The 20,460-nt window shown below is 27.9% G+C and overlaps 1 protein-coding gene across 1 annotated transcript; it reads right to left on the bottom strand.

The window, feature by feature from the left end:
* Positions 1-1,520: 1,520 nt before the first annotated feature.
* On the bottom strand, positions 1,521-20,143 carry LOC107451018 (uncharacterized). Its single transcript, XM_016066975.4, has 4 exons — positions 20,070-20,143; positions 11,441-11,658; positions 8,403-8,484; positions 1,521-1,742 (listed from the first exon to the last, which is right to left on the bottom strand). The coding sequence occupies exons 2-4, from the start codon at positions 11,645-11,647 to the stop codon at positions 1,738-1,740; spliced, it is 294 nt and encodes a 97-aa protein (XP_015922461.1). The 5' UTR covers positions 11,648-11,658; positions 20,070-20,143; the 3' UTR covers positions 1,521-1,737.
* Positions 20,144-20,460: the final 317 nt, after the last annotated feature.

Below are 20,460 nucleotides of genomic sequence, written 5' to 3'. Positions count from 1 at the left end.
AAAATTTTGATGCTTTTCAAATTAACAGAACCAAAATTTCAAATATGAAAGCACTACGACCTGTAAAATATATAAATTTTCAGTGACCACCTTTCGTCTTAATGTAGCAAACTGTCAACTGTAAGCGTGTCATGACATTTTCTGTACGGGCAAGATGGACCAAATAGGGGATCAATCGTTTGGATTCATGTTTGAAGGATATATATATATATATATATATATATATATATATATATATATATATATATATATATATATATATATATATATATATATATATATATATATATATATATATATATATATATATATATATATATATATATAGGGGAAATGTGAGAGAGTGTGAGTCGTTGGCTACCAAAAACATTTCAACCAAGGACTTTCGGGTTCGTAGTAGGGATGCTTTAACTACCATAGTTGTACAGCAAAGTCCCGGGTGAATTAAGAAGTTTCATATAGTGGCCATTGCAATAACACATCATGACATGCCAATTTTCAATTTCAATGGTATTAAGGACAAGGGTTGCAGGATTGAATGTAAACAAGGGTTGTAATTTGGGATAGTCAGCCTTAGTCTGACTGTCAGTCCAATGGCTTAGGCAGGAGATTGATAATTTTACTTTTACTTTTTGCTTAGTTCGTAATATCTTAAAAACTTTTTAGCAAAAGGAATGTATGCAATGATGTGTCATTGCGGCGGCTACTATATAAAGCACCCTGACTGATCCTGGACTTGGGTTTACTTGTATAACTTGTATCAGAGCATTCCTATTACAAATCAAAGTTTCTTGGTTTGAATCCTACCGGCAGCCAACGGACTTTTCACCCACACATTTCTTCCTTCATATAATTTTTGAAGCTATGCATTTTGCCAAAAAAATGAGTATATGTTGTTTCAATTTTGAATACGTGGGTTTCTAAATTTGACTGTTTATTTGTTTTAGAGCTATTTCAACACCTTTTTTTACAGTGTATTTCTATGAAAATCATCATATCTGTCATCATCAATCATGCATATCTGTTTCTTTTGATGTTTACTTATAGCAAAATTATAAAATAAATAATGTTATAACTTGATTTCTAGGGAATTATTCTTTCAACTCTTTCTGGAATAGTAATATTGTGTAAAAATATTTGTCCTAATCTAAGAATTATTTTTTAGTATATTGAGTAATTTTCATATTTTCTCATTTCCACTTGATTACAATGCTCGTCAACATCTTACTTCTACATCGAATTCATAATTTCTTTAATCAAAAATGCCTTTCAAAGGGATTTAGAAATATGGTTTATTATTTTATTGTCTCCAGCCTTTCAATTGTTCAATATTTGTAAACAATAAGCTGATAAGACAGAGGTTCAATTTCAATTCGAATGCTTTGACTTTAATTAGTACTGGAATTAAAGTCGCAATTGAATTTTAAAAAAAAGTTTAAAAAAATGATGGAATTAGAAAATTAAATTTAGGATAAAGTGAATAAATAATATCATCAGATCATAAATAATATCATCTATTCTAAAAAATGATTAAATATTTATTTAATAAATACAAATGTTAAAGTGGAGTACACAAAATGATCATGAAATAGTTAATTTCAATAAACAATCAAAATTTTATTATTTTTATCCTAATTATTTTTATAATAAGCATTTTTGTTTTTTAATTTAAAATTAAGATTTGTTTTGAAACCATCATCAACACATCTTGGTACCTTTACTTGCAACTCTCCTGAACTAATCTAAAAAAAAAAAAACTCTAAATTAGAAAAAGAACAATGTATTATATATAATATCCCTGAAAAAATATGAAATAATAAATTGACATATGCAGTGGTAATCATTTATAATTTTTGCTAAAATTGAGTAATCCTTTTAACACTCGTTAAAAACGGGTTAATTACTGAGCTTTAAAGTGTACCCATAACTTTTTTAGCTTAGAAAGAGAGAAAATCATGAAAAATGCGACTTCTATAAACACATTATGAAAAATAAAATGTTGCATGATCATATACTAATAATAAACAATTACTAATAATATAATAATATATGGATATATATATATATATATATATATATATATATATATATATATATATATATATATATATATGTGTGTGTGTGTGTATATATATATATGTGTGTGTATATATATATATATATATATATATATATATATGTGTGTGTATATATATATATATACATATATATATATATATATATATATATATATATATATATATATATGTATATATATATATATATATATAAATGTAAGTGGAAATCTCACAAAAGATGTTCAAAGTTTCCACCATTGATAGCAAGGCATGCGTTGCGTTACCGGGCCATGAATTGGCGGGCTTGTTCAAGCCGCAACAGCACAGAAACTTTCAACCAGGACCGTTTTGGAATTCAAAGGTGTTGCGCACACAGCACTTTTCAGTGCACCCTCAAGGAAAGAAATCTATGCTGCTTAAATCAGAAGACCGTGGTGGCTAGGAAACCGGTCCACCACTGCCTAGTGGCGAACGAGGACATGCCCTGCCAATCTCAATCCTTGTGATGCCTATGATGTCCCCCCTCTATTATATATATATATATATATATATATATATATATATATATATATATATATATATATATATATATATATATATATATATATATATATATATATATATATAAAATGTTTAAGAATTAGTAAAGAAAAGTTGCTTAAAGCAATTAACCCTAAAACTTATTTTATTTTGAAATTATATTGAACATCCTTGATTTCTTTGTTGCGATTTTAGATTGCAATAATGATAGTAGTGGTATATAAGTTTTCTTTTCAAGCTTTAAAAAAAAGTTATTGTAGCATATGAGAAGAATTTTTTTTTCGTTTAAATTTTATTAAAAAGTACCATTTAATGTATTAAATAATGTTTTATTATACTTGAGTCTTAATGAATGTTCTAGCTTACTTAACGTAAGGAAAAAGTTACAAGTTTCTAAAATTTATCCAACCAATAAACATGCCAAATATATTCTTTAAAGAATTAAATCAGATAATGAAGTTATGAGAGGGACTGTTTTGATTACAATGTACATTAAATATTCAAGATTACTTCGGTAGACTTCTTAGAATGTTCTATAATATCTTTATTACAAAACAAGATATATTTGTTCAACAGCTACATTAAGGAAGCCTGTCTAAAAGTATAATTAGAGATTTAAATCACGTATTAGATTTAGCAGAATGAAATAAATTTTGGCGTCGGTTGGTCGTGAAACTTTGAATAATATTTGAATTTAAATAAATGTTTTAAGATTTAGTTCAATATTCGATAGAGCTTATACTTTGCTAAGCATAAAATTTTAATCTGAAACATAAATGAATTTATTCCCAATGTTTCTTTAAAGACAAAAAAACATTAAAACACTTTCTACACTGAAAAAAAGACTATGGTCATAACTACCAGAATATGGTAAGGTTTATCATGTTTCTGGCTCGATTAGAATACAAAAAATCTCGGTAATTTTTACTGAAGCGTTTCGGTAAAATTGACAATAGAATATGGTTTTATCATATAAGGTAAAATTTGATAAATGTGTAAAATTTAGTAAATATGGTAAAACATGGTAATTTTTTTTCATGATACCTTAGATCCTGGTATGAAAACCATTTATTCGGGACCATTTATTATACCATTAAAATATGAAACTTTTCAGTTTCATATTTTACTAAATGCTTGGAAATAAGAAATATACTCTTGAAAACCAAACTAAAATTAACAGATAATCAAGGTATTTTAATATTGATTTAATTTTGTTCGTAATCATAAAATGTTTTAAAATATTATGGCTTTTTAATGACACTGAAACAAAAATTGTATTCTATATCCAGCTTTGAAATGCATTCGAAAGAAATAATTTTATTAATGCGTTAACAGTAATTTTTTATATTCAGTTTCTAGTTTTGATCGATAGTATGAAATATTTTAAATTAGGATGTTTTTTATGTTACTGAATTATAAAAACTGTATTTTATTGACAATTTTAAAATGTATTTCAAAAAATGTTTCCTGTCTCATTGTCATCAATTCAGTTCTAATTTTGTTCTTAAAGTAAAATACTTTTCATGACTTTTGCATGCTTCTAGATTACTGAATTTTATATCTAAATTTGGAATGAATTTCTAAAAATTCTGAATTTGATAAGATTAATTTGCGATATACAGTTTGTTTTTGTGTTTGAAGGTGCAATGATTGTAAATAATCGTAATTGTTTTTGTAATATAACCTAACGTAAATGCTTTTTTATATTCTTTATTTTCAGACATTTCTCCAACAAACAACAGCAAAATGAAATAAAATAAAAATAAAAAATGAATTAAAAATACAGAAAACAAAGGAAATACATTTTAAGAAAATTACTCAACAAAGAAGACAAGAAAAAAATGCAACAGATAATCTACTGGATTGATTTGATTTTTATTGAAAAGTTGATAAAATTAATAACTGCTAAATGGATTAGTGAAAATAATTACACTGAGTAAAAATTATGGCGCAAGGCCAAAACTTACCATATTACCATAAAAGTTACCATATTTCTAGCTCTATAGAAGCACCAAAAAGTTTTAAATTTTAATTAAGAGTAATTTTTACCCTAGCACTTTGGTAATAATTTTGTCAAAATTAACAATAAAATATGATTTTCCCCTTGCAGTCAGGCTAACCTTGATAGGTTCTCGTGGTCTTCCCCACCACTTATCTCAAATTCGGGTTAGTTCCATCAAAAAGTACTCTACGAGGGCAAATTTCTCCCGATACTTGATCCAGGAGCTCCCTTGTCTTCTGGATTGGCTTCAAAATTACAAGGTAACGGTTTTGAACATTAGTAGTCGTAAACCCAAAATTGGGTTAGCTGTTCAACGTCGGTTATAAAATAAAATAAAATAAAATAAAGTAAAATATGGTTCATTTATGTTATTAAATTAACTATAAATATAAAAAATGGTAAATGTGGTAAAATTTGCTAAGTAATTAATGATACCTTAGGACATGGCATAAAACCCATTCATACAGTAAAATTTACTTTTCAGTTATATATTTTTTTAATAAATGTGTGTTAATAAGATATATAGTTTTAAATACCAGAATTTCCGATGCACCGTTGCCAAATGAAAGGAAAATGTTTTTATTTTTTCATTATTTTTATTTTTTTAATGGCGGGCACTTGGAACTATTGTCCATTGGCCTCAGAAAGGGCCAGAACTGCTACCCTCTTCTCGTTACCCAGTGGGCACCTGTGGCGAAGCCACGGTGGTGGAGCAGCTTGGCCCACGTCACACAACCACAAGCCCGTTTATAGGGCGGGTCATACGCACACATTCACGCACAAAGGAGAAAGGACATAGAACACAAAGAGAGAGAAGGAAACATCTATGCCCAGAGCGGGATTCGAACCCGCAGCCACTGGCTCCGCGTCATGCACGCTAACAGCTCGGCCACCAGGCCGACTGAAAGGAAAATGTACTAAATGCATATTTTAAATATTGTATATTTTAATTTTATCAGCCAAATTTTTTTTACCTAAAATGTCATTACCATGCAGAGTATGGTACTTTTACATGCTTTTTGAAATCTGAGTATAAATAATTTTTCCTGAATTTCAAAAATTTAATATTCTGACTCCATAATCTAGGGGGGGAAAAGAAGCACAAATTTTCATTGCTTGAGTATTTTGTGCACATTAAAAATAATTTTGTACGTTTGAAATTATTATTAAAATTAAAAAAAACAAAACAATACAACAGCCTGACATATCACTATTGAGGAAGACGAGATTCAAGAACAATATAACCAGTTTGATAACTGAATGATATTTAGAAATGTTTCTCATAATCATCCTTGACTTCTCCAGTTTCTTCAAGTAAAGGAAATTAACTGTAAAAAATTTCGGATAGAATTACGGTAACCAGTTTGATAATTGAATGATATTTAGAAATGTTTCTCATAATCATCTTTGACTTCTCTAGTTTCTTCAAGTAAAGGAAATTAACTGTAAAAAATTCCGGATAGAATTACGGTACAGAGTACCGGTACTTTTACCGTAAAATATTGTATCGTTATTTTTACAGTAATATTTATTTAATTAGAGTGATTCAGTGATTTCACGATAGTTATTACTGTAAAAATTCGGTGTATCAGATGGTTTGTTCCTAATATGTTTCTGTAAATTGGATATTACGGTAAAAGTACTGACACCAAGAGTGTAGATAATTTTTGCCACATTTCAATCTGGTATTTTTTACACTGTAGATCTCTGTGATCTTTCTTTCCTTGTTAATAATTTACTCTATTCTAACACTGTTTCAGTTTTTACCTCACTTAAATATTAAGTTGCGAGTCCTTATGTGTTTTCAATCTGGTCCCTTAATTTGACAAGTATTCCAAAAATATTCATTAAGAGCTGTGGTTACGGAGCACCACTTATTTTGAGGAAAAGCACACTGACACGATAAAAGTAAAATTATCAGCGGTATTTTTATCAGTTTCATTTCAAATGTTAAATTTAATCGAAATTTGATTTACTTTCGATTTAAAACCTGAATTCATTTAACTATTTAATTAAGAATAGTTTACACTGCTTAAACTAGGTCACCATCTGGATGTAGTTTAGGTTGCATGGCGCTTGTATTTAGGGGTTTACAACTATTATGCTAAATCTCTGAGAATAAGCTTTTAAACTAATTGAAGAGATGATTCATCCTAAGTGCTCATTATAAAGTCCTTATTATGATGAAGATATTAAATTAACGCAAATTTTGATTCACCTGCCTCTTACAATATTCCACTTCATTTTATTAGGTCCTTAAGTATGAATTCGCCACGGTCCGAGGTCATTATAGACTTGGACAGACACTGTTTGATCCAGACAAAAATGTCAATGAAACCTTACCTAGATCTTAAGTATGAGTATTTTTAGGTGCGACGAGTATTTTGTTTTGTATCTTGCAATGACACAAAATTGTCTCAGTGATTAAAATACTCATACATATTTATACGCATAATGCCATAGCTTGCCATTTGAAAAAAAAAACAATTCCATTAATTAAAATTAATTATTCTTTTTAGTTTTTTTTAATTATTTCATAAACAAATGAAGTATTTTATTACTTTTTACATATTTTAGGCCATTTTTATAGCGTATTTGTTTATATTTTTACAGTGTATTAGCTTTTACAGTGCATTTCTTTATATTATTTAAACGAAACTCAAACTTTCTAAAAGATAACTTGAATCGAATTTATTATTTTGAATTTATAATTAATTATTTCATTAATTCAATTAAATTATTTTTTCGCTAATAAAAATTCATTTAAAATTCCAACTAACGAGGGTAAATCCAATTATATTTTTACGCAGAAAATTGCTTTGTAAAGATATAAAAACAAAACAAAATCTTAAAGTTTTATCTTTTAAGTGATGAAATTATATCAAATAATATTCATTACATTAGACTTAAGATCCCATATGGTTAAAAAAGTTAAAGATGCAGACTTTAGTAGAGGAAATTCATTTTTATAATTTGAAAAACACAGTCAAATAAAAGATTTTCAATAGCTGTAAAATTATTAAAATGTAATCCTAATTTTCACAAAAATTCTAAATTTATTGGAGTGATCATTCATTTTCTTTTTCGTACATTTGTAGATCGTTTTAAAAAAATTACGTCTGTACGAGTTAAGTTTTTAAGTAAATGATTAAGGTTAAGATTCATCGATGACATTTCAGAAATTCTCATTGTTAAAAATAATTCTTAAATGCTTGTCATGACTTTGTGATTCTAAAGGGTGTTTCACAATGATCAATCCTAATATATTTTATTTTTTTGATTACTTTAAAAAGAATGAAGTGAAGCAATAAATATAAGCAAAGCAATAAATATAAGCATTTAATAATGAATTGTTTGCATTTTTTCTTTCATTTTTTTTACTTGAAGTTTAAGATTCTGTCAAAACATTATCTTCTTTGCAGGTAAAAAGTAATTATAAATTAACGGGATAAATTGACCAATTAATCCCTAGGACGCAAAATTAATTCTGACCAAAATTATTAAGATAAGATTGCATGAAATCTAGGTTTTATGTAACGCACTCTTTTAACGATGAGCTTCAGTGTTCATGCAAAAAGTTGCTGTAAAGAAACATAAATAATGTCCATGGCTTTAAATTTTTTAAAAACCAATTTGTAATACTTTAAGAAAAATGAAAACTAATTAATATTATAATTAATTTTGTAATATTTTAAATTTAAAGAAAGGCACTTCACAATTATAATAATCCTAAAAGTTGTAAAACATTTAAATGCGTGATAAAAAAAAGTAAAAATAAAGAATAGAAAGAGCGTGGTGCTTACATCCTGGCCCATTATCTTCCTGTTGTTCCATTTTCCACAGCATTTGGATCAATTTTTTTCTGAATGGAACATCCTGAGATAACTGAAATAAGAAGATTATATTGAACTTTTTTCCGAAAAATCAGAAATGTAGATTTCAGAATAAAACTTTTAAAATCCAATTTCTGAACAGTATTTAAATGGTGACAAAGAAAACTCTTTGACAAGATTTACTAAAACAGTGTGTGACCTGCTACTTCTAGTTAGTTTTTCAAACTATTTTAAAAATATTTTTCATTGAAACATTATTATATCTAAGAATTTATTTGAAAAATATGTATAAAACAAGAATATAGCAAAGCGTTGATGAAACACAAATAAATGCACGAAAATGGATATACTATAGTTATAGTTCTATAAACAGTAACGTTCGTCTGTATCGAAGCACAAAATGACAGGAGAAAGTAACGAAGCAAACACATTGCTATAAGGAGATAAGTGGTTTAATCCGTATTTTACCATCGTCCTATATACAGGACAGTTGCAATTTGTTGCATTTTTACAGCTGATATCGTTAAATTTTATTATTTTTCACTTCTAAAAGGAAGTTTTTGATGGATTGACATTAATTACACCCATTTTATGTTTAATTTTATGTTTTTTGTATTTTTTTTTTAAATTTATGAAAATAGCTATTTTTTACTATTTAATTTGACACGAATTAAAATTTCATTTCCAATAATTGCAAGAAGAAGACAATAAATTTCTTTTGAAATTTATTAACTCCAAGACTTTAGTATTACATTTGAGTAAAAATTGATTCAAAAAATGTATATTTAAACTGGTTTTACAAGTGATTTAGATGCTGTCCTATATACAGGGCAATGGTAAAATCCCCTACTACCGGCACCCTGCTGAGAAACTCAATTACATCCGGGTTTCTTTGAACAAAACGTCAGAGTTTACTTTTAAAATTCCTCCTCATTGGTCAAGAGGTTTAATCACGTGGTGACGCTATCTTTTTGGTGGGAAATTATGAACTTAGAAGTGAGCTATTCATTCAATGCCTAGTCATTTTAGCGAGAAAGCGTCGAAAATGAGTCGAAGATTTTTAACAATTGAAGAGGCCCATGACTATTTAATGTCATTGAGCATGGACCTGTTATATTTGATGAAAAACCACAAGAAGAAACTGCAGGAACTATCGAAGTTATAAGGGAAAAGACAACTGAAGAAGTAAATATTTCATCACCAAAATAAACGAATCGAACACCAAAATATTCGTTAGCTCCCGAATTATTTCATAGTGAGAATCATCAAAAAATAGCGGACATGGTTTCAGGAAAATCAAGCTTGAGCACGATGATAAAAGAAGAGAGAGATACAGGTGTGAGGGGGTCGGGTGTAAACCTCAGTGTGCAGGAAGTGGTATTTAAATTAGAATAGATTTCCAAACATTATGAATGAATATGATATTAGAAAGATCATTAACTAAATTATAAGAATTTTTCAAAATGCGGAACTATTTTTAGAAGTTAAGGTCAGCAGATAAAGAGCAATTTTGAATGATTTCAGCAAAAGGAAACTCAAATGTATGATTAAAATTAAACTCTGTAGGGCGTTGGAAGATATTTCGATATTCTTATTTTGGACATATATTTCGTTGTTTTTAAGTCGAAGTTTAAGGGTAGGTATTGTTTTTTCATTATACTCAAATCCACACTGACAAGAAATTTGATAAATGCCCTGCATATTAATATCCGCAGTTGGCTTTCTAAGGTTGGAAAAGTTTACTGGTAAAAAAATGACATTCAACTCAAATTTTACGACCTGTTTCTTATTTTCCTTCTTTTATTATTTCGTTTTAGCGTTTACCTCTATCCCTATTGATTAAACGACTATTTTTCTTATTGCAACGTATTTGTCTCGTTACTTTCTGATGTCATTTTGTGTTTCGACGCTGAGATATCTTTTGTCTATACAACCGAAACTATAGAACTCATATTCATTCATTTCATTGATTTGTGTTTCTTTGACTTTGATTTGCTTGATTCATACATAACACAAATTATTCCCTAGTTTTATTTGAATGTATATGACATGCTATTAATAAACACATAGAACTTTATTTCACCCCGTTCTTCAAATGATACATTTCGAAACAAAACGATATTTTGTAAGTAGCTTCCAGATTTTTCTAGACAATTTAACAACGTTTTTTTTTTTTCTAACTCACAAAAATTTTACTGCTCTTCTTTTAATAACTTCTTGGTTTATTAATTTACAAAATTTACATCAATTGTTGTATCGAACAAAACCCGATACTATTACAGAATTTATCTCCTTTTGAAGCAACTCTCTGCACATATTAAATTAAATATTCGAATGACATCAAAATAATTTAAGTACTTTTCTTTTAATAAATTTTTTTTTCTGATGGGGAAATGCGTAGAGAAATATTTTCTTCTTTGTATTTTAAGTATAAAAATTCTTTTTAGAGGCCTCTACCCTCAATTTCTTGGGTTTTAGGCTAAATTTTTAATTTGTGTTTTCTTGATACTATTGTACTTAACGAACTTTTGATGATTTAATATTATTAAACAGCACAATATCTTTAAAAGAAGTTAAAAACAAAGGGGTCACTTTAATATATTAGGAGAAATAGCGTTTGATATTTTTAGAGCTAATATGAATTTTTCTTCAAACCTTTAAGGCAATTTTTTAAGAAAAAATTTAGGAAACTCAAATCTTACTGAAATTACTCAAAATCCCAAAGGTTTCGGATTTTAAGTAGGTAATTTAACAGCGTATTAAAACATCGTGTTTCTCAGTTTTCAGATTTTTTAAAATTTAATTTTATTATAGTTACCCTTTATATCTGAAATTTTGATTGGGTGTTAGCCTTGTATACTACATGTATTGAGAGATACTGCCAAATATAATAAATATCTATCATTTGTTTACTTGTGAAAATGGAATTAGAAGGGCCTCTTAAAAAGTATAGTTTTCTTTGGGAGAAGGGAGTAATCTGTGTTTTAATTTTTCAAAATGATAATTACCATATCCAAGAAATCATCTGTAAAGTCTTTTGAAGGCGTGGCCGAGAAGGCCAGAGGAAACTGCGGAAGTTCTTTTTCTACTTCGTGAGACCTCTTCCTTCCATTCGTCCACCCTCGACTGTATTGGTAGGTTTGTCCTGCTGTTGACAAGGCTAATTGAAGAACAACCAGCGCTGCAACCGCAGTGGTACTTTTTAGAGCCACCATCAGAGAGGAGTCTGGAACACGAATTTTTTCGTGATTAATGCTGAATATACATTTTTTATATAGTTTTTGATAATCGAGAGAACATGGGCAAATAATAATTCTAAGGTTTGCTGACTTACTAATAACATAAATTTATGCCTATCAAAAGTAGGTGCAATTAGTTAGTTTAAACTGATCCGGTTATAGATGGACATATTGCTCTGAAGAATAAAGGACAAAGTGATCATTCTAGATGTATTTTCACTAGCAGGTTAATAAATAATTCACATTGAGTAATTAAGCTCATAAATACAGTTTTGTTTAATAATTATTAATGTAAGCAATTTGATACATAAACCAAATCATCGTTTTTTACAATAAAACCAGTGCAATCAGTTTAGTCAAAAAATATGTTTGTATAAACAATATGTTATTATTTCTGAAATCGTTGGTTTATAATAAATGTAAATAAGTTTACATGATTATAGGTATTTTTAAATTTAAATAAATTTACATGATTGCATCCATTACTGATTAGTGCCATTCGATACTCGATTGTCCCGTCCGGCAGTGAACTGATCGTAAAGACACGGTCTCCAGTAGAACACCGAAGTCAAGCATCACGGGCTGCAATCAGAAAGCGGGTGGGTGACCACTACGATCAACCTATATAGGTACCGAGGGTGCGTGGTATCGGTCCTCGTTAAACTGTTATACCGTAAAGTGCTCGACTTCAAGGGCAAGTCGTTGGGCTACCAAAGCAGGGGAGCCATTCCCTCAGCAGAAGATCAAAATTGCGATGGCATGTCTTCGGATCCTGCTCAGGGATGTTTCACAGACCGTCGCCAATAGCCCATTGTGCAACTCTAGTGCAACGTAAATAAAGTACCTACCTACCAATACTCGATAAAACGTTTCTTTAGCCAGGTATGGTTAATAAGCTTCATTGAAAATGTGGTTTCGAAAACCGAATATTAGCAGACAGCACTGTACACAGTAAAAAATACCAGATAAAATGTATGATTAATTGTGGATGAATTTCGATGAATTGATGTTTTCCGGATGAATTTTACGGTAAAATTCAGTTTTACCGGAACATGTTACGTGACAAAAATCTGATATACCTTAAATTTTACAGTAATAATTACCATAAAATCGCTGAATCACTCTAATTAAATATATATTGGAAATTGAAATGAAAATTATTACTATGAAGATTACGGTATAATATTTCTCGGTAAAAATTGATTTTATGGATGATGCACCCAAAGTGCCGGTACTTTATACAGTAATTTGATCCGAAATTTTTTACAGTGTAGAAAGAAGGTACTTAATATGCGATAACTCCAATATGGAACTCTCCTATTGTTAGTGAAAAAGATAGTGGTTCCAGTATAATGGATTTTACGACAAAACGTACCAGCATCCTGAATGCCGGTACTATTTACTGTAATTAGTTCCTACTTTTTTACAGTGGGGGTGACCTTAGGTGGTAGAACCCAAGCAGGTTAGCATCTCAATCTTCGTTCCATCGTGGCTTAATCATATGATACTATATAATTTAATTAACTGTATGTACTTACGTTTTCGTGGCAAAATTTTACTACTCATTGAACTCATTGATTTAAAAGTACTTTTCTACATTATAAGAGTGAAGGATAATGCTTTTTTCTGCAACAAGATATTAGGGGGACCGGAAAGTAACGTCGTTTCGGCGCGCTAAATATTCGTTAGTCTTAAAAACCAATTCCTTTTTATTGATCCATTTCGATTCATTTTCGATCCGGCATTGAAAGGTTGTTGCTAACGAGGGTGAATACATTATTGACTAAAAATAAAATCTTGATAACAAATATCAAATGCACCGAAATGACATTACTTTCCGGTTCGCTTAATATTTATAAAGTTTATTCAAGTTATCATTAATCAAACCCCATTTGAATTTAAACTCAGTTCATTCATTTAAAATTAGGTTTTTATGCCTTCATATTCTAGGAAAATCATTTTCACCATGTCATTCGAAACAAGAGTTGCATTACTAATAATAAATTATATAATAGCGCTTCCAAGAATTTTTGCTAAAAGAAACGTGGAGAATTATTAGAAATATTCTCATAATTATCTTTAGGCAACTAACGAACAGAGTTGATATATTTATTGAGCAGATGGATAGGAAGGTTCTCAGAGAGGAATTGTGCAAGAAAAACTTCTAGTTTATAAGTAATGTGTATGATATTTGATGTTTTAATTTTCTATATCTTAAAAGTGTTTTATTACTTAAATGGCGACGAACAAGAGATCAGAATTGTGCTAATATTGCGGTTTTGATCTTTTACGTTTTAAAAAGAATTGATCTTTGTTAGATAAACTGCATTATAAGAGGGATAAGAAATGAGTTGGTATTGCTCTTTCAATTTCCGATGTTGTAAATATCATTAGTATTAGATAAATTTAAGCGTCAAATAAAAATTAAATTTCAGATAACTGAAATATTTAAGCTATTTCCGTTATACCTTTAATTGAAAAATCTAAAAAAGTGTTTTTACGAGGAAAAAAAAACAGTGAAAAATATCCAATTTTGTGCTAAATTATGCTTGAAATTCAAAATATTTTTTGTTGTTAACCTCTATTCTTCTATAAAAGTGTGGATATTTTAAATATTTTTTGCCTAAAATACTTTATTTTCTAAGATTTAAGTTTCGCAGGTAATATTTTTTAGTCATTACAAGATTTTTATATTCCGTGACCACTATCCAGTGCTCTACTAACTCAAAAATTGTAATATTTTGTGTTGTGTGAAATATTCTTGTTTTAAAATGTTATAAATAAAATATCAGAATTTCGTAAACGTATATATAAAGTGGGACTGCATTTCCTAATTTAAAATGCAAGTGTAAGTTTTTAAAGTCAAAATTGCCAACTAAAAACTAAAAACTGTATTTATGAAATATATATTATGTACTTTTATTTTTGAATTTTCATGTAGAAAATATTTTAGTTTCAAGCTGTGTATTCCTGTATTTTACTTTCGTATTTATAAAAAGTAAAGGTATCATATACAGGTAGAGCATATTATACTATGGAATCTGGCATTTATTGGTAAATAAACCAATAAAATATTGAAATTTGATTAATAAAAAACTGAAAAAAAGATTGCCAAGTATTAAAAGTGTTTTAGAAATTGAATATTGCTATTCTTTCTTCAATTTCAGCTTAAATTGTTTGCAGTCAAAATCTATAATTACTGTTTGCCAAAATAATAATAATAATAATAATAATAGCATATGGGGGTTGGACAAAATAATGGAAACACTTCTACACTGACACATTTTTTGATCTTTTTCAAGAAATATTTAGAGAATCATTTTATAAATGTAGAAGTGCTTAGGTTTTACATTTTCTCATAATTATCAATAAAATTTAAAGCTTTTAGAGATTTGAGAGACCGACAATAAATTACAAACAGAAAATAGTGTTTTTGAACACCCTATGCAAGAAATGTAGCAATAAATTTAGAGCAATAAATTTAGAACTTATAACAATAATTTTGGTTATTATAAGAGATGATTTTATGAAATTTCATAAATCTAGCTTAAATATTTATGGAGATATGGACATTTTTATGAAAAACTAATTTTTTTGTCTCGCGTTTTTTGGAAATAACTTTAAAAATACTCAATAAAATTTAAACAAAATTTTTGGAGAAATCTAAAATTAGTAACGAAATCATTGTTTCAGAATTTGAGAAAAATTTGTTAAAAACTGCGAAAGATATGAGTAATTAAATTAGCTTTTTTAAACAGCGCATGCGAGGGAAATATTTAAATTTTTTGTACTTAATTTTGAAGTGAATCGTATTTAGCAACTAATAAAAAAATTCGATTTGAATATCCTAAAAATTTAAACATTTTCAAGTAATTTTCTAGTTAGTTTTCATATTCTTTCAAAGAAAACTCAAAACGATGAGGAGTTTTCTACAAATTTCATTTTGTACTATTAAGCAAGATTTATTAATAATGACACTAGCATTGTTGGGGATCGGATCAACCCCCATAAAAGTATCTTTCCTTTCGCATGTTTTTTTTTCCTTATACAATCATATTTCGGCGTATTAAAGTTTATTGTAAGGTATAATTATTAGTCATTTAATTTTGTCTTATACAAAATAATATTTGTGGAACATCCCTTTCTTCAGTTTCTTTTAAAAGGTTCAAAAACTACTAAGAAAATTGCTTGAAACCTTTAAAATTTTTTAAGATATTCCAATCAGACTTTTTTCATTATATGCTAAATATGATTCACTACAAAATTATGCAAGAAAATTTATTTATTTTTCCTCGCATGCACAGTTTGAAGGAACTACTTTAATTACTTATGTATTCAGTTCTAAAAGATTTTTTTTCAAATGTTAAGGAAAAAAAAATTGTTATTCATTTTAAATTGCTCTAAAAAGTTTGTTTAGTTATATTGAATGTTTTTAATGTAATAACATATAAGCGTGACACAAAATAATTAGTTTTTTATAAATATGTCCATATCTCCATCAATATTTAAACTAGGCTTACTAAATTTCCTGCATTTATTGCATATAATGACCGAAATATTTGTTACAAGTTACAAGTTTATTGCTAGATTTTTTGGTATAAGGTGTTCTAAAACACTATTTTTTGTTTGTAATTTACAGTCAGTCTCTCAAACCTGCAAAAACTTTAAACTTAAACTTCATTGATTAGTATGAGAAATCGCATGATCTAAACGCTTAGAAAGTTATAAAATGATACTTTAAGTATTTCTGGAGAAATATGATTAAAGTATTAGTATATAGAAGTGTTTCCTTTATTTTGGCCTCCCCTGTGTATCATATTATTCATAGGTATTAATAAATTTATAAAATTGTTTTTTGAAAATTATTATTTATTAATATCTTCAAAATGTTTATATTTTGAGCAGCCATTTTACATAAAAAAATTTATTTAGATTTTTAAAATATTTTGTTTTAAATATTTATTTTGATTAATTCCTTAAAATTTTCAATGATTGTGAATGGGCAAAAAAAAAATAATTTTTTCCCCATTTTTATATCTTATTAACTTACAGAAGTCTTATTACTGGTAAAACTTATCTTATTACTTTCCCATTTAGAAGTCAAAACTGAAAATTCCAAAGAAATGTTTTAAGAGTGAGAAAAAAAAGGAATTTAATAGTTGCATTTTTTAAATTTATTTGTTGGGATATATTAATCGATTTCTTTAAAATTTCGGACATGGGAATTTTCAATTCGCCAAATTAACAATATGAATCAATCTAACAAATGCGGTGACACTACGGACACACTGAGAAGCAAATTCCGGTAAAATTACTGCATGGTAATGACATATCTGGTAAAAAAAAATTCTGGTGAATAAAAATTCTGGTGAATAAAATCAAAATATACGATATTTAAGCCATTCATTTTGTAATTTTTCCGTTAATATGGTTACAGTTTACCAATAATTCTGGTTTTTCAAAATTATAAATCTTATTACCACACATTTAGTGAAAAAATACAAAGTTGCAAAGTAAATTCAACAACCTCTTGTCTTTATAAGATATTGACAAGATATAAGATATAAGACTCATTTTCCAAATCTTTTCTTGTAAATATTTGTTTGTCCGCAATATTTAAAAAATTTATATTTTTCTCGAAATTACTTTTTGCTCTTTATTATTGTTCTGCTTTTGCATTTCTTGTCATATTTGTTTCTGTGACAATTATTACCTGAAGGGTAGAGTGTTGTATATCAGACCAATTTTAAAGTTTTTTTTTTGCAAAAGGTTAGACCTCAAATAATTAATTACTCAAATAATAATTGTTATGCAAAATCAATAACAAAAAGTAATATTAATCAGAAATACATCCCACTTTTTATGTTAATCTAATTTTTCGTAAATGATTTCAATCATAAATTTTAGAAAAATATTAAGGAAAATAATTTGGCTCAAAGGCGACCATATCTTGTTTGAGTTCATTTCTTGAATTTGAATAGTTGATTGGTTAGTTAGTTTAGTTGATTGAATTTGAATATTTATGCAATTAAATCTTTTTTTCTTCATTTGTTAATATTTTATTGGAATAAATTATATTTTATTGGAATATTTCACAAATGTATTATTCTTTGCTAAGAACATGAAAAATTTTGCATGCCGAGTTTTTTACTCTACCAGGAAATACAGTGCTACTGGACCAGTTGTACCTGAATTTGATTAGATCAGGACATAATTCATAGACTGGTTTGTAATAGTAGTACTTTATTTTCGTTGAAGTAGAGCTTCACAATTGGCTATTGATGACTGTCTGGGAGACATGCCTGCACTAAAAAATAATGTATGGTCAAAACGCTGGAATACGGTAAAATTTACCGAGTTTCTGGTTTCTAGCCACACATAGTAGCACGCTAATTTCAACTGAGCAGCAATACAACTCCGTAATGATTTTGGTATAATCAACAATAAAATATTGGTGAATGTGATAACATGATATTTTAGAGCATGTCATAAAAATCATTTTTCGGTTGAATTTACTTTTCAGCTTCGTATTCGTTGCTAAATGCGTGGTGAAAAGAATTTTGAGAACCAGAATTTCCGTTAAACCGTTAAGACTTGAAAGAAAAAAATTACTAAATCAATGGTTTAAATACAGTTTTGGCTTTATCACCTGAATTATGTTTTTCTTCTACCAGAAATATCGTTACCATTCAATACAGTAGTTTTACTATTGTTTGCTCCGTGGGAGGATATTTTAATCCTCTGCAGAAGGGATTCCGTGCTTTGGTAGCCCGACTATCTGTACGTGAAGTCAAATACTTTATGGTACAGTTTAACGAATTTTTCCTTTACAGACCAATCAAAGTGGTCACCTACTCGTTAACTGATCCTGGCCACAGATGCCTGACACCGGTGATCTACTAGGAACCGTGTTCCACGATAAGATCATTAAGGGGTTAGTTCAAGGTACAGCCGACCCACTCTTTTTTGAATTTATTAGGCCAAAAAAAAATGAATTATTATTTTTAAACGCATGTTATTTAATTTTAAGGAAAACAGACTATATGAAAAATAATATTTAATGATAATAAAGTTTCATAAAATAAGAATTTATTCATTTTAGTTTTAATTACTTTTCCTTTGAAAATTAAAAAAAATTAGATTACAATGGGTATTAACTAAATAATTAATAATTTTTCATATATTAATACATAAATATGAATGTTATTGTTTCTTATTTAATACTTTCATGTTTTCTTATATATAAAATAAATGCATATTTAAATCAGAAATAGCAACAAAAAAGCATTTTTAAATAAAAATTATTATTATTAATTTAAGAGCTTTTTTACGCCTGTCATTAACATTGTTTAATAATATATATATTATTCTAGAATAAAATGAATTCTTTGTGGTCCATCATGTTAAACAATTGCACTACGTTTCACAATTTGAATTTTTTTGCTGTTTTGATTGCAAATATATGCTTATAACAGAACTAGAAGTAAAAACATTTTTGAATTTAATTGTTCTTACAATTAATTAAAAGAAATGTTTTCTACTGCAACTGTCTTAACACTTGTATATTATTCTAGTAACTTGTTATAAATAAGTACCGTTGCCTTTATTATTTAAAATCACAGTGTTACTTTTTTATTTAAATTAATTATATCAAATTTCATTATTTGCAACTGTTCTTGTGTTAATTATTTAAAGCATTTTTCTGTTACATGATTTGAGATATATTGTTTTAACTACAACATAAAACAAATGTTCGAGAAAAAATGAGTCTTCACAATTTCAACATCAGGCTGATTCAGTATGGTTTCCCCATATTGAAACCAGCAAAAACTATTATAAATGAAGCAAAATTTTACCGCACTCTCTAGACAACGTAATTTGTTCAGCATTCAAAAGAGGGCTAATTGTTCGAGTAAAAAAAACGGCCTACTGATTTTTAAATATTTGATATCTTAAAAAAATGTGAAGAATAAAATTATCAATAAAAAAAATTAGATTCTATAAAACTCCAGATTAAAATAATATATGTTTAATTATATGATTTACAACTCCTACCCTTGTCCAACCTTTGTTCGTATAACAAAAATTTCAATTGTTGTAATAATTAACTTGACAATATGCCACTAATATTTCGCTATTAGCTTTCTTCGTAATAAAAGTAAAAAACTAAACAAGAAGATTTTCATGATGATTAAACTCGTATTAAGAAATACTTCTAGCATTACATCTACTATTTTAAAAATGTACTTAAGTCTAAGCTTAAAATTTAATCCATTTTCAAAAACTGTTAAAAAATATAAAATTACTTTTAAAAGCTGTTATTTTTGTTGTACAATTTATTATAACTCAACGATTATAAATAGTAAGATAATGATAAATACAAAAATTTTATTCCTACCTTGTTGGTCAATGGATGGCTTAGGGATAATGTGATGTTAACTTAACAAGTACTCCCTATGCATTCCGCTACTAATATTTATTCCATCTGAACTGAAATCACGTGGGATGAACTCCTTCTCTCATTGGTGCATTTTACGAAAACTTTTCGTCGCAAACCGAGCTGAATTAAAAGGATTTGAGTAGGTGAGAGGTTTAACGTTGTTTTCATGAATTGAAATAGTTTAAACCATTTCTATCAAATAATATATTGTTATAGAAAACAATATATTTTCAAAATTAGTCCTTGTTTAAGTATTATATGTTACATTAATAAAACAAATAATTTACGCGTTCACTTCAAAGCTGTTGAGTTTTTTTTATTTTTAGAAACTTAAATTTATCTAAACATG

This window comes from Parasteatoda tepidariorum, chromosome 11 (genome assembly GCF_982258835.1).
Source record: "Parasteatoda tepidariorum strain Cologne lab strain chromosome 11, Ptep-v5.0, whole genome shotgun sequence".
NCBI lineage: Eukaryota > Metazoa > Arthropoda > Arachnida > Araneae > Theridiidae > Parasteatoda > Parasteatoda tepidariorum.
The sequence above is the reverse complement of the archived record's forward strand: the minus strand, read 5'-3'. Positions and strand labels throughout refer to the sequence as shown.

Bases quoted from the DNA above. Each gene is read 5' to 3' on its own strand.
- LOC107451018 (XM_016066975.4), bottom strand. From the start codon at position 11,647: ATGGTGGCTCTAAAAAGTACCACTGCGGTTGCAGCGCTGGTTGTTCTT. The intron at 8,485-11,440 runs GTAATTATCATT...TTCTTATTTCAG, and splicing joins CAGATGATTTCTTGGATATG to TTATCTCAGGATGTTCCATT.